Raw genomic sequence first — 11,423 nt, 5'->3', positions numbered from 1 at the left:
GGTTCTACAGAAATAAAAAGACTGTAGGAGGGCATCATGAAAAACCGCACACAAAGTGTACAACCCAGATGAAATAAAGTCTCCCAGACACACTAAACATACCAAGGCTAACTCACGAAGAAGTTAGAATCTGAGTAGACCTGTAACTGGTGCGGTGATTTAATCATTACTCAAAATTCTGATTCAGAAAAGCCCCTACAGGCCGGGCGTGGTGGCTCACACCTATGATCCCACCACTTTGGGAGGCTGAGGCAGGCAGACAACCTGAGGTCAGGAGTTTGAAACCAGCCTGGCCAGCATGGTGAAACCGAGTCTGTACTAAAAATACAAAAAAATAAAACCACAAACAAACAAACAAACAAACAAAACAGGCGTGGTGGCGCACATCTGTAGTCCCAGCTACTTGGAAGGCTGAGGCAAGAGAACTGGTTGAACCTGGAAGGTGGAGGCTGCAGTGGGCTGTCGTGCCACTGTACTCTGGCCTGGGTGACAGAGTGAGACCTCATCTCAAAAAAAAAAAAAAGAAAGAAAAAAAAGGAAATAAAAGCCTTGGACCTGATGGCTTCACTAGTGAATTCTAACCACATGTTTAAAGATGATCTAATATCAAAAATTCTCAAACATTTCCAAAAAATTTAAGAGGCGGAAATGATTCTTAACTTTTTCTATGAAGATTACATTACTCTGACACCAAAGCCCATCAGCAATATCATGAGGAAACTACAGACTAATATGCCTGTGAACATTAATGTAAAACCAACAAAATACCAACACCCTGAATTTAGCATTATACTGAACGGCTTATACACCATAAATCCAAATGGGATGTACTCCTTGAAGGCAATGGTAGTTCCAAACATTAAAAACTGATCAATGTAATATACCGCATTAATATAACGAAAGGGAAAAAGATCACCTCAATTGATGTGGAAAAAGCATTTGGCAAAATTTACCATCTTTTTAGATAATAAATACAGACAACAAACCTGGAATTTGAAGAAAACTACCACAATATAATAAAAGCCATATATGAAAAAGCCAAAGCAGCTGTCTTACAGAATGCTGCGGGAATGAGCTTTCCCTTCACGATCAGGAATCAGGCAAGGTTGCTCACTTTCACCACCTTCGTTCCACATAGTACTGGAAGTTCTAACCGAGCAATCGGGGAAGAAAATACAATAAAAGCCACCCAAAGTGGAAAGAAGTAAAACGATCTGTTTGCAGAGGGTATGGTCTGATACACAGGGAATCCTGAAGATGACAGACATCGACAGACAAAATGTGTTGGGAGTAATAAATGTATTCAGCATAGTAGCAGGGTACAATGTCAACATGCAGAACCAGCGGCATTTCTATTTACTGTCAATGAACAATCTAAAAAAGCTTTTACAAAAATAATTCTACTTACAATGGCATCTTGGTCAGAGGCGGTGGCTCACGTCTGTAGTCCCAGCACTTTGGGAGGCCAAGGTGGGTGATCACTTGAGGTCAGGAGTGTGAAGCCAGCCTGGACAGCATGATGAAACCCCGTCTCTACTAAGAATACAAAAAAATTAGCCGGGCATGGTGATGGGCGCCTGTAATCTCAGCTACTAGGGAGGCTGAGGCAGGAGAATTGCTTGAACCTGGGAGGCGGAGATTGCAGTGAGCTGAGATTGTGCCACTGCACTCCAGCCTGCATGACAGAGTAAGACTTCATCTAAAAAAATAAAAATAAAAATAGAATAAAATAGTAAGTAACTTAACCAAGGAGGTAACAGAACTGTGCAATAAAAGTCTACAAAATGTTGGTGAAAAAAATTAAAGAAACCATAAATAAATGAAAACACATTCCATGTTGACAGATTAGAAGATATTGTTACAAATGTCAACACTGCCCATATAAAATCTACAGATTCAATGCAATCAATTTTGATAAATTCAACACAGTATTAAATATTCTATCAAAAGATTTTAATAGGGAATCCATATCAAAATCCCAGGGACATTGTTTTTGCAGAAAAAGAAAACCCCATTTAAAAATTTATATTGAACCTGGAAGAACCCCAAATAGTCCAAATAATTTTTTCTTTGAGACAGTCTCACACTGTCGCCCAGGCTGCAGCGCAGTGGCGCGATCTCAGCCCACTGCAATCCCCACCTCCTGGGTTCAAGCAATTCTCCTGCCTCAGCCTCCTGAGTAGCTGGGACTATAGGTGTGCGCCACCACACCCAGCTATTTTTTTTGTTTGTTTTTAAAAGAGACGAGATTTCACTATGTTGGCCAGATGGTCTCGATCTCCTGACCTCATGATTCGCCCGCCCCAGCCTCCCAAAGTGCTGGGATTATAGGCGTGAGCCACGGCTCCCGGGAGCTGAGGCAGGAGAATCACTTGAACCCAGGAGGCAGAGGTTGCGGTGAGCTGAGATCACGCCATTGCACTCCAGCCTGGACGACAGGGCGAGACGCCGCCTCCAAATAAAAAAGAAGAAAATAATCGGACTCGAAAATAAACGCAACCTACTTGGTTCTCAGAAGGGGAGAAGGAACCAGGCGAATGGCGTCCGTTCTCCCTCGATCGCCCCGGAGATGCCGCGCAGGCCGCGAGCTCCTGAGCGGCGGTTTCAGAACCCGCGGGTCACCTGGGAGCTTCTCCCGCAAAACCAGACGAAAGCTCCCGGCGTGGAGAAGGGCAGGCGGCTGCACCCCTCGACCTCGCCCCGCCCGGGCGGGCGCGCTCGGCGCCACGCAGGGACCACCCCTCCGAGACGCCCGCCGGACCCCGCGCCCAGAGCCACCTGCGTGCACCTGCGCCCCGCGGGCACCTGAGCGCGCGGTCACGCCCCTGGCCACGCCCCCGGCCGGCGGGCCGCCCTCACTGTGCCCCGCCCCCTCGCTGTTCGGCCTCAAGCCCCGCCCCTCAAACCCCGCCCTACGGCCCAGATCAGGCTCCGCCCTATCAGTCCTCCCCGCCCCCTCACAGGTCCCGCCCACACCCCGCCCCATTCGACTCGGGCCCCGCCCATTAGGGCCTCGCCCCCAGGCCCCGCCCTGTCAGGCCTCGCCCCTCACAGGGCCCGCCCACACCCCGCCCCATTCGACTCGGGCCCCGCCCATTAGGGCCTCGCCCCCAGGCCCCGCCCACGGAGCCCGCCGGGTCCCGGCCCAGCCCGGTCCAGCTCGCAGCCCGCGGCAGATGGAGCAGGAGGCGCGGGTGCTGAGGGCTGCGGGTGGCTTCGGCCGGGCCCGGCGCCTGCTGGCCGCCGCCTCGTGGGTGCCCTGCGTGGTGCTGGGGCTGGCGCTGAGCTCCGAGGCGCTGCTCACCGCGCAGCCCGCGCACCACTGCCGGCCGGACCCCGCGCTGCTGCCCCCCGCGCTGCGCGCTCTGCGCGGGCCGGAGCTGCTCGACGCCGCCATCCCGCGCCTGGGACCCACGCGCGTCCAGAGCCCCTGCCTGCTCCTGCGCTACCCCGAGCCCGTGCCCGGCGCCCGCCGTGGCCCTGGCCCTGCGCCCGCGCCCAACGGCACGCGCCCCTGCACTCGCGGCTGGCTCTACGCGCTGCCCGCCGCGGGCCTCCTGCGCAGCCCTGTCACCCAGGTGCGCCCCTTCCCCGCCGCCCGGCGGCCCGCCCCGCCCGCAGCCTGCCGGGGCCCTGGGTGTCCTTCCCCGCCCTCCCTGGCGCCTCTGTCCGGGGCCACCCGCCGGTCCTCCTGCGCTCCCCGCTTGGGGGCGGCCCCCGGCCGGACGGTGCGGTAGACGCGCGCCCAGGGCCAGGCCTGCGGAGACGCTGCTCCCACCGGCGCGGGGTGGCCTGGGGCGCAGGAGGATTGGAGCTGAAGGCCGGGGGAGCAGGGCCTAGAATTTGCTTCACGACCACCAGCGTCTTGAGCAGACCGTGGCTTTGGGCTGGCTTCCCAGGGAGAGTCTCTGATTGGAGAGACTGGCGTGGTCAGCACAGATTGGGAACGGTGGGCTTGCCACCGGTGGAGCGTGGCGCGCGGAGGCTGGGCTGGAGACAGCATTGCCTGAAGGGGAACCTTGACGGTCTGCGTGAGAAAAGATGGGGAGGCAGCGGCACGGACCCCCAGGCCCCTCTCTTCCTTCCCACTCCTGCGGCAGCCTTTACCCCGCGGCCTCCACCTCCCACTCTGGGAGGATTGGCCCCAGCGTGGAAACTGGTTCTGGGTTGCCACATCTCCGCAAGGGCCTGCCTGGGGCCCTGGAACCCGCTCGGCTTCTCTCTCCACCCCCACTCCCACCTGCCCTCCTGTCTGGGGCCCGGCTCCACAAAACGTCAGGTTTGAAAGTAAAATCGCGGGCATAGCATGTTCCCTAGCAGTAGATTAAGCTTGGCAAGAAGAGCGAGGAACTGGAAAGGGGGCGGGGGGCGCAGAGCTGAGGTCAAGAGTCAAGGGCCTCACCGGGAAATGCCGCTGAGCACAGCTCTCCAGCCGCTGCCTGAGTCCCTCTTGAAATGGGCAGGGCAGGACGGGGGCGGGTGCCGCGGCTCATTTCTTAGGCCTGTGTCATGGCTATGGCCCTTGGCTGGGTGGGGTGTGTCTACGACGCCACCGAGGTCGTGAGTGTCCCTGGGGTCCCTCGGAATAGGAGGTAGAAACAGGTGGGACAAGATTTGGCTTCGGAGAGCAATGGTGTGCAGAGGTGGGGGAGGCCCCTTCTAGAGACAAGCAGAAAACAAGGGGGCCAGGTCCCCCAACCCCTCTGCGGGGACTGCCGGAGTCCCAAGAGGCTGCTGTGTGATCTGGACCAAGCCACCTTGCCCTCTCATGCCTCAGTTTCCCCTTCAGGGAGGGATTGAGCAGGCCGTGTAGGGCGCTTTCGGGCGGCCGTTCTGGGACTCCCTGCACCTGTCCCCAGTGAGGAGGCAGGGGAGGGTCCTGAGCTGGCCTCCACGTGTCTGCTGTTCCCACAGTGGAACCTCGTGTGCGGAGACAGCTGGAAGGTCCCGCTGGAGCAGCTAAGCCACCTCCTGGGCTGGCTGCTAGGCTGTGTCATCCTGGGAGCAGGATGTGACCGGTGAGGCCCCTTCCCCTTCCCTGCTGCCCAGCAGCCCTCCGCGCCCGTGGCCCACTGCTCTCAGGGTTCAGCTAGACCTGGTGCTGCCAGGATTAAGTGGACCCTGGATTACCCTGACCCTGTCCTAGCATGTCCCCCGCTATCCCCAGGTTTGGCCGCCGGGCAGTTTTTGTGGCCTCCCTGGTGCTGTCCACGGGCCTTGGGGCCGGTGAGGCCCTGGTGACCAGCTTCCCTACCCTACTGATCCTGCGCCTAGTCCATGGGGGGACGTTGGCAGGGGCCCTGCTCGCCCTGTACCTGGCTCGTGAGTACCATGGGGGCTGCTGTCACTGGGGGAGGGGCAGTGGGTGGCCCGAAGGCCTCTGAGGCTCGGTTGCCAAAAGCCCCGAGCTGCAGGGGTGGGGAGTCCAGCTCGGGCATCCCACTCCCGGGCAGGTCAGCACTAGGTCCCTGCAGTCCCCAGTGGGACTGTTCCAGCCCTCCCTGAGGCCTCCACCTCAGCCCGTCTCTATCTGCCCAGGCTTGGAGCTGTGCGACCCTCCGCACCGCCTGGCCTTCTCCGTGGGGGCCGGCCTTTTCTCTGTGGTGGGCACCCTGCTGCTGCCTGGCCTGGCTGCGCTTGTGCAGGACTGGCGCCTTCTCCAGGGGCTGGGCGCCCTGATGAGCGGGCTCTTGCTGCTCTTTTGGGGGTAAGTATGATAGGCGCTGGGCCAGCAGACCCCGTGGGGGCTGAGTGTCACAAAGAGCCACTCAGCCGAAGGGAGGAGTGGGGGGCCTGGCCTCTGCCTCTCCGTCCTGGAGGAGGTGGAGGGAGCCTTGGGTATCCTCACCAACCCTGCAGGTTCCCAGCCCTGTTCCCCGAGTCTCCCTGTTGGCTGCTGGCCACAGGGCAGGTAGCCCGAGCCAGGAACATCCTGTGGCACTTTGCAGAAGCCAGCGGTGTGGACCCCGAGGACAGTTCCTTGGAAGAGAACTCCCTGGCTACAGGTCAGGCACCAGGCAGGGAGGAGGGAGATTCAGGTACTGGAGGAGGGCTCCAGAGAGGCACTGCCTGCTCTTCACCCCCCTCTGCCCCCACATCTCTGCTGCTACAGAGCTGGCCATGCTGTCTGCAGGGAGCCCCCGGCCCCGATACCACTCCCCCCTGGGGCTCCTGCACACCCAGGTCACCTGGAGAAATGGGCTTATCTTGAGCTTCATTTCGTGAGTAGAGGAAGGGCTTAGGTCCTGTACCTTCCCCGCGGGGTGGGTGTGTGGTCCCCAGAGTCCTGGCTCTGGCTGGGCCCATAGCTTTGTTCTCTCTCCCAGACTGGTTGGTGGGGGCATAAGAGCCAGCTTCCTTCGCAGCCTGGCCCCTCAGGTGCTGACCTTCTACCTGCCCTACTTCCTGGAGGCCTGCCTGGAGGCAGCAGCCTTGGTCTTCCTGCTCCTGACGGCAGATCGCTGGGGACGCCGCCTCGTCCTGCTGCTGGGCACCATGGCAACAGGCCTGGCATCCCTGCTGCTCCTCGCTGGGGCCCAGTGTGAGCTTGGGGCCCCACAGGCCATATAGGGGCCATGGTCTTTGGGCTGAAGGTCTGCCCCATCAGGGGGCCGTGGTGCAGATAGAGGGAGCAGCATGGTTTTCCTCTGATCCTTTTGGAAGGCCCAAAAGGCTCTTCTGAGACTGGCCCAAAGTAAGGAACCAGGAACCTGTCTGAGCCTAAAACACCTAGCTGGGCACGGTGGCTCACGCCTGTAATCCCAGCACTTTGGGAGGCCAAGGCTTGTGGATCACCTGAGGTCAAGAGTTCAAGACCAACCTAACCAACATGGAGAAGCCCTGTCTCTACTAAAAATACAAAAAATTAGCTGGATGTGGTGGCGGATGCCTGTAATCCCAGCTACGTGGGAGGCTGAGACTGGAGAATCACTTGAACCCTGGAGGCAGAGGCTGTAGTGGGCTGAAATCACACCACTGCACTCCAGCCTGGGCAACGAGTGAAATTCCATCTCAGAAAAAGCTGTCCCCAACCACAGAATGCAGCACAGGTGTGAGAGGTCAAGAGGCCAGGCTGGGTAGGCTCTGCCCAGAGTTCAGCTGGCCCCGGGTTGGCGTGGGAGGGCCCATCTACTCAGGGCTGGTCACATGGTGTGTGGGGCTGGGTCCCAAATGAGATACATGCCTTGCTTCCAAAGTATTCAAGATTTTAGGACGGTTCTCAAAATTGCAAAGACGGTGGACAGCATGCAGTAGCTGAGCACGGGCCCCGGGGGGAGGTGGCTGGCGTGGCTGTGGCTCCGGGTTAGGATTCTATCATCCTGAGAATCCAAGCCAGGCTGGAATCAGGCAGCAGAGGACAGAACCTGCCCTGCCAGGTTCTGCAGAGGGGCTGGAGGTGGAGGCCTGGGAAATAGGTGCCCAGACGGCGGTGTGGTTCTCTGGGGAGAGGCTCTGTGTGGCCAGGATGGAAGGCCTGGGAACCCCTGTTCTTGTCTCCAGATCTGCCGGGCTGGACCGTGCTGTCCGTCTCTGTCCTGGGGCTCCTGGCCTCCCGGGTTGTGTCTGCACTCAGCGGCCTCTTTGCAGCTGAGGTGTTCCCTACAGTGATCAGGTGAGCTACAGGGTGACCCAGCCACACAGCAGGACCCAGGGCCCCTCATGGGGAGGAGGGGCCAGGTGGAAGGAGGGCCAGTGCCCACACCCTGCCCTGCTGCATTTCCTCTGTCCAGTAAGCACTCAAGTGCTGCCCTGCTCCTGGGTGGCGGACGCCCCTGCTCACAGGAGGCTCTGGGCAGAGGCCTCAGGAACTGGGAAGGGGAGGGGAGGCCGTGCAGGCCTGAGCGGGGTGGTGGGGGACAAGGGGCAGGGCAGAGATGAGGAAGCCTCCAGAGATGGCAGAATTTCAGAGGAACCATCACTTCCAAGCTTTGAATGAACAGAGCACAAAGTGCTGCTCCAGGACAAGAAGGAAGGAGGTTTTTCCAAAGCAAGTTTGAAAGTTATCCTTAGCCAGCAAACCTTGGGCTCTGCTTCGGCCAGCCCTCCTGCCACTCCCTCCGCAGTCACGTGTGTCCCCATGTCTGATGCCCCACAGCTGCCCCACCAGCTGTCCCCAACATACTCTCTCCCACAGAGGGGCCGGGCTGGGCCTGGTGCTAGGGGCCGGGTTCCTGGGCCAGGCGGCCGACCCCCTGGATGCCGTGCAGGGCCGGAGGGGCTTCTTCCTCCAACATGTGGTCTTCACCTCCCTCGCTGTCCTTACCCTGCTGTGCGTCCTGCTGTTGCCGGAGAGCCGAAGCCGGGGCCTGCCCCAGTCACTGCAGGATGCCGACCGTCTACGCCGCTCCCCACTCCTGCGGGGCTGCTCCCGCCAGGACCACCTGCCCCTGCTGTCGCCCTCTGATGCCTGCCGGGCCGGCAACACCCTCGAGCGGCACTAGTCCTGCCTGCTGGCCCCAGGAGCCAGGAGGGACCGAGGTCAAGGCCTGCGGCATGGCTGAGTACCCTAGACACCTGGTCCAGGGGAGACACGTACCCCTCAGAAGCCCGTGTCTCAGTGCAGGCGGAGCCGTGGGAACAGCTTGAACTTGTCCCCAGCCGAGCCCTGGGCCCTGGGAGTCCGTGAGTCTCCTCCCTGATCAAACCCAGCAGGTGCGGAGGATAAAGGCTTCTGTGGAACTTGGCGTCCTCCCTGGTTCTTCCCTCAGGCCACACCTGGGGCCTGGAGGGGCCTCACCTGTGCCCACTCCCCACCTCTGGGCCTCGCCAGCGTATCAGCAGTCGCTCCACAGCCCCTCTCCAGGTAGGGGCAGTCCCCAGCCACCCCCTGCTCCAGCCAAGCAGGGTGGGATGGGGGCCTGGCCCTTATTCCCCTCACGGTCAGTGTGGCACTGGGTGCCCATCCCCCATGAGACACACTAGTACGTTTTTCATTCAGATTTACCCAGGAGGCTGCCGTCTTTCATACAAAGTTGAAGTCCACTGGTGGGAGGCGACCCCCATGGGGCTGATGGAGAGAAGCTCTCCACCCCGGCAGAAAGGAGCCTCTTCCTGGCTGCCCCCTCCACACTTGGGTTCTGCCCAAGACTTGGATCCTCCCCTCCAGGAAGGAGGCTGCCCCAGGCCCTTGGGGTCAGGCCCAGTGACCTCAGGCTGCCTCTGCAGGGGCCATCACTGCCAGGTGGCCTGGGAGTGATGTGTCCAGTTGCGCCCCAGGGTCAGGCTGTCCACCCTCTGTGTCTGGGTGGAGGTGCCCCTGGAGAAAGACTGTCCCTGGCCCGGTGGTCCCATCTGGTTCCTGGCTCCAACCCTCACGGGTGCCCATACATGTCTGCCAGCCGGGCGAAGCGGGGCCCCCAGTCACTGAGGTAGTCGTAGTCCTGATCCTCATCGCCCTGGCTGGACAGGATGGAGCTCAGCGTCCCCGCCACGGAGCCCTCGCCCTCGTAGTCATAGATGAGGGCTGTGTCATAAGGTGGCACGCTGGGGTCACTGTCTGCAGCCTCCAAGCCCTGCAAAGAGGCCGAGAGAGGTCAGGACACACACAGCGGCCAGCAGGTGCCCCCCCGCCCCCCATGGCCACAGCCCAGGGCAAAGCCAGCTCCAGGCATGGTCTCAGGAAAGGGAAGCTGCCCACGTCCGGGGTGAGGTCTTCGGAGAGGCACAGCTTCCTGAGGGCACAGCAGAGGGCGTGAAGAGGGTGCAGTGGGTCATCCCCTTCCTCAGGATTAGGCCAGTGGCCAGCCGGTCCCCCAGGGCTCTGCCTGCCCCAGCAGGTGGAAAGGGGTTGCTCCCATCACCCTGGTCTCCTCGTCCTGGCGGCCCCTGTCCACTGACACCAGAACCCGAGCCTCCCGGACACTCCCACTGCAGGACAGCCCTCCTGCCTTTCTGAGGCTCTGCACCTCTGTCCTCTCAGCTCCTCGGGATACACACTCACCTACCCAGGGGTGCACACCTTTGCTGGGGTGCTTTCTCTTAGCCAGGTGCTACAGGTGCAGGCAGGCACAGGGGAGGGGGTTCCCTGCGCACCCCCACCCCAGATTTCCCATGTTTGTATCCACCCTGTGGATGGCAGGGAATTGTTAACGCTGTGTCCAGAGGGTCTCCTGGGGAGGCCTTAATTCTGCTGAGAGTCACCAAAGCCCGGTGGATCCTCCTGGGGCTCCCCCTCCCCCTCCACGGTGGGTATGGGGCAGTGGATAGGTCTGTGGCCACGCCATCCATCCATGCAAAGACCTGCGTCGTGGGTGGAGGCTGATGGCCCAGTTCAGACGGTGGCAGGGCGGCTTCTGCAACCCCACCCGCGCTCCATCTTCCTCTGCGGTGCCCTTGGAAAGCTCGTGTACAGTGCATACACGCTGGTCCTTACATGTAGTGGCAGGTGTGTAAATGTGCACGTATGTGTGTGCCTACATGTGTGCACCTTTGTGTGCCTGTGTGTGCTGGGGTGTTCCCAGGAGCACCTACATCACTGATGAAGTCAGCGATGTCCAGGGGGCTGGTGGGCAGAGCTCGGAGCGGCTTGGGGTGCAGGCGGCCCTGTGGGGCATCTCTGCGAAGTGGCGGCGGCCCCAGAGGCAGGCTCAGTGCTGTCGGGTGACGCAGCTGGCTGATGTCGTAGGCATCCTGTGGGCGAGGACGTGAAACAGAGCTGAGCATCCCGCGGTGGCTCCTGGCCAACTTGCTGTATGAAGGCCCGAAGCCTGTTCCCTGGAGACCCCCGCTACCCACACCTTCCCCCTCACCTGGTCTTCTTCCCCGCCTCCCTGCTCATCGTAATTGAGGACGTTGTCTCGAAGGTCTTCCTGGGGGCTCCCCAGAAGCCCCTTGCCCCGAGACTGCTGCTGGAACCGTGCCCGGAGCGCCACAAGCAGGACTAGCACTGGGGAATGAGGGGGACGCAGGCGGGGGCCAGACACAGAGCGCGACATCAGGGGGAGGGCTGCGAAGGAGGTGGGAGGAGGGGGCGGGGGCGGGTGTGCGTGGAAGGGGCGGGCTGGGCAAGACAATGGGGCCCGCGAGCAGGGGGCGGAGCTTGGGAAAGGGGCGTGGCTGGTGAAATGGGTCAGGGTTGGGAAGGAGGGGCGCGGTTGGGGAGAAGGGGGCGTGACTGGTAATGAGGAGTGGGTCGGGAGGGGTGGGGAACTTGGGCTGAACAAGCGTGGCTGGTAATAGGGGGAGTGACTGGGAATGAGAAAGCGGGCTTAGGGAGGGGACGGCGGAGCTGGGGAGGAAAGGGTGTGTCTGGTCATGGGGGCGTGGCTGGTAATGAGGCGGTGAAGCCGGGAAGGGGCGTGGCTGGTAATGGAGGGCGGGGTTATGGAGGAGGAGGTGGAGCCGGGGAGGAAGGGGCGTGTCTGGTCATGGGGATGTGTCTAGTAATGAGGGGGCGGGGTTAGGGAGGGGCGGTGGAGCTGGGG

At 60.4% G+C, this 11,423-nt stretch overlaps 2 protein-coding genes across 3 annotated transcripts in view; one reads left to right on the top strand and one right to left on the bottom strand.

The window, feature by feature from the left end:
- Positions 1 to 3,168: 3,168 nt before the first annotated feature.
- On the top strand, positions 3,169 to 8,679 carry SLC22A31 (solute carrier family 22 member 31). Of its 2 annotated transcripts, XM_017513893.2 has the most exons (9): positions 3,169 to 3,578; positions 4,915 to 5,018; positions 5,168 to 5,322; positions 5,539 to 5,707; positions 5,860 to 6,005; positions 6,113 to 6,221; positions 6,327 to 6,541; positions 7,501 to 7,612; positions 8,135 to 8,679. In XM_017513893.2, the coding sequence occupies exons 1-9, from the start codon at positions 3,177 to 3,179 to the stop codon at positions 8,439 to 8,441; spliced, it is 1,719 nt and encodes a 572-aa protein (XP_017369382.1). In that variant the 5' UTR covers positions 3,169 to 3,176; the 3' UTR covers positions 8,442 to 8,679. The 2 variants fall into 2 exon arrangements, with proteins under 2 accessions (XP_017369382.1, XP_037589177.1); XM_037733249.1 differs by lacking the exons at positions 3,169 to 3,578; positions 4,915 to 5,018; positions 5,168 to 5,322 and having other exon boundaries at positions 5,619 to 5,707; positions 5,949 to 6,005.
- Positions 8,680 to 8,922: 243 nt separating this feature from the next.
- CDH15 (cadherin 15) overlaps positions 8,923 to 11,423 on the bottom strand; it is a 23,305-nt gene continuing 20,804 nt past the window's right edge. The window contains exons 12-14 of the mRNA XM_017513929.2: positions 10,749 to 10,885; positions 10,471 to 10,629; positions 8,923 to 9,512 (exon numbers count right to left, since the gene is read on the bottom strand). Of these exons, the coding sequence (XP_017369418.1) occupies positions 9,312 to 9,512; positions 10,471 to 10,629; positions 10,749 to 10,885 (497 nt within the window). The 3' untranslated portion in view covers positions 8,923 to 9,311. The remainder of the gene's footprint in view (positions 9,513 to 10,470; positions 10,630 to 10,748; positions 10,886 to 11,423) is intronic.

This window comes from Cebus imitator, unplaced genomic scaffold, assembly GCF_001604975.1.
Source record: "Cebus imitator isolate Cc_AM_T3 unplaced genomic scaffold, Cebus_imitator-1.0 Scaffold509, whole genome shotgun sequence".
Lineage (NCBI taxonomy): Eukaryota > Metazoa > Chordata > Mammalia > Primates > Cebidae > Cebus > Cebus imitator.
Note: the sequence above shows the minus strand (reverse complement) of the source record. Positions and strands in the feature narration are given on the sequence as shown.

Bases quoted from the DNA above. Each gene is read 5' to 3' on its own strand.
- SLC22A31 (XM_017513893.2), top strand. From the start codon at position 3,177: ATGGAGCAGGAGGCGCGGGTGCTGAGGGCTGCGGGTGGCTTCGGCCGG. The intron at 3,579-4,914 runs GTGCGCCCCTTC...CTGTTCCCACAG, and splicing joins TGCGCAGCCCTGTCACCCAG to TGGAACCTCGTGTGCGGAGA. The intron at 5,708-5,859 runs GTAAGTATGATA...CCAACCCTGCAG, and splicing joins CTCTTGCTGCTCTTTTGGGG to GTTCCCAGCCCTGTTCCCCG.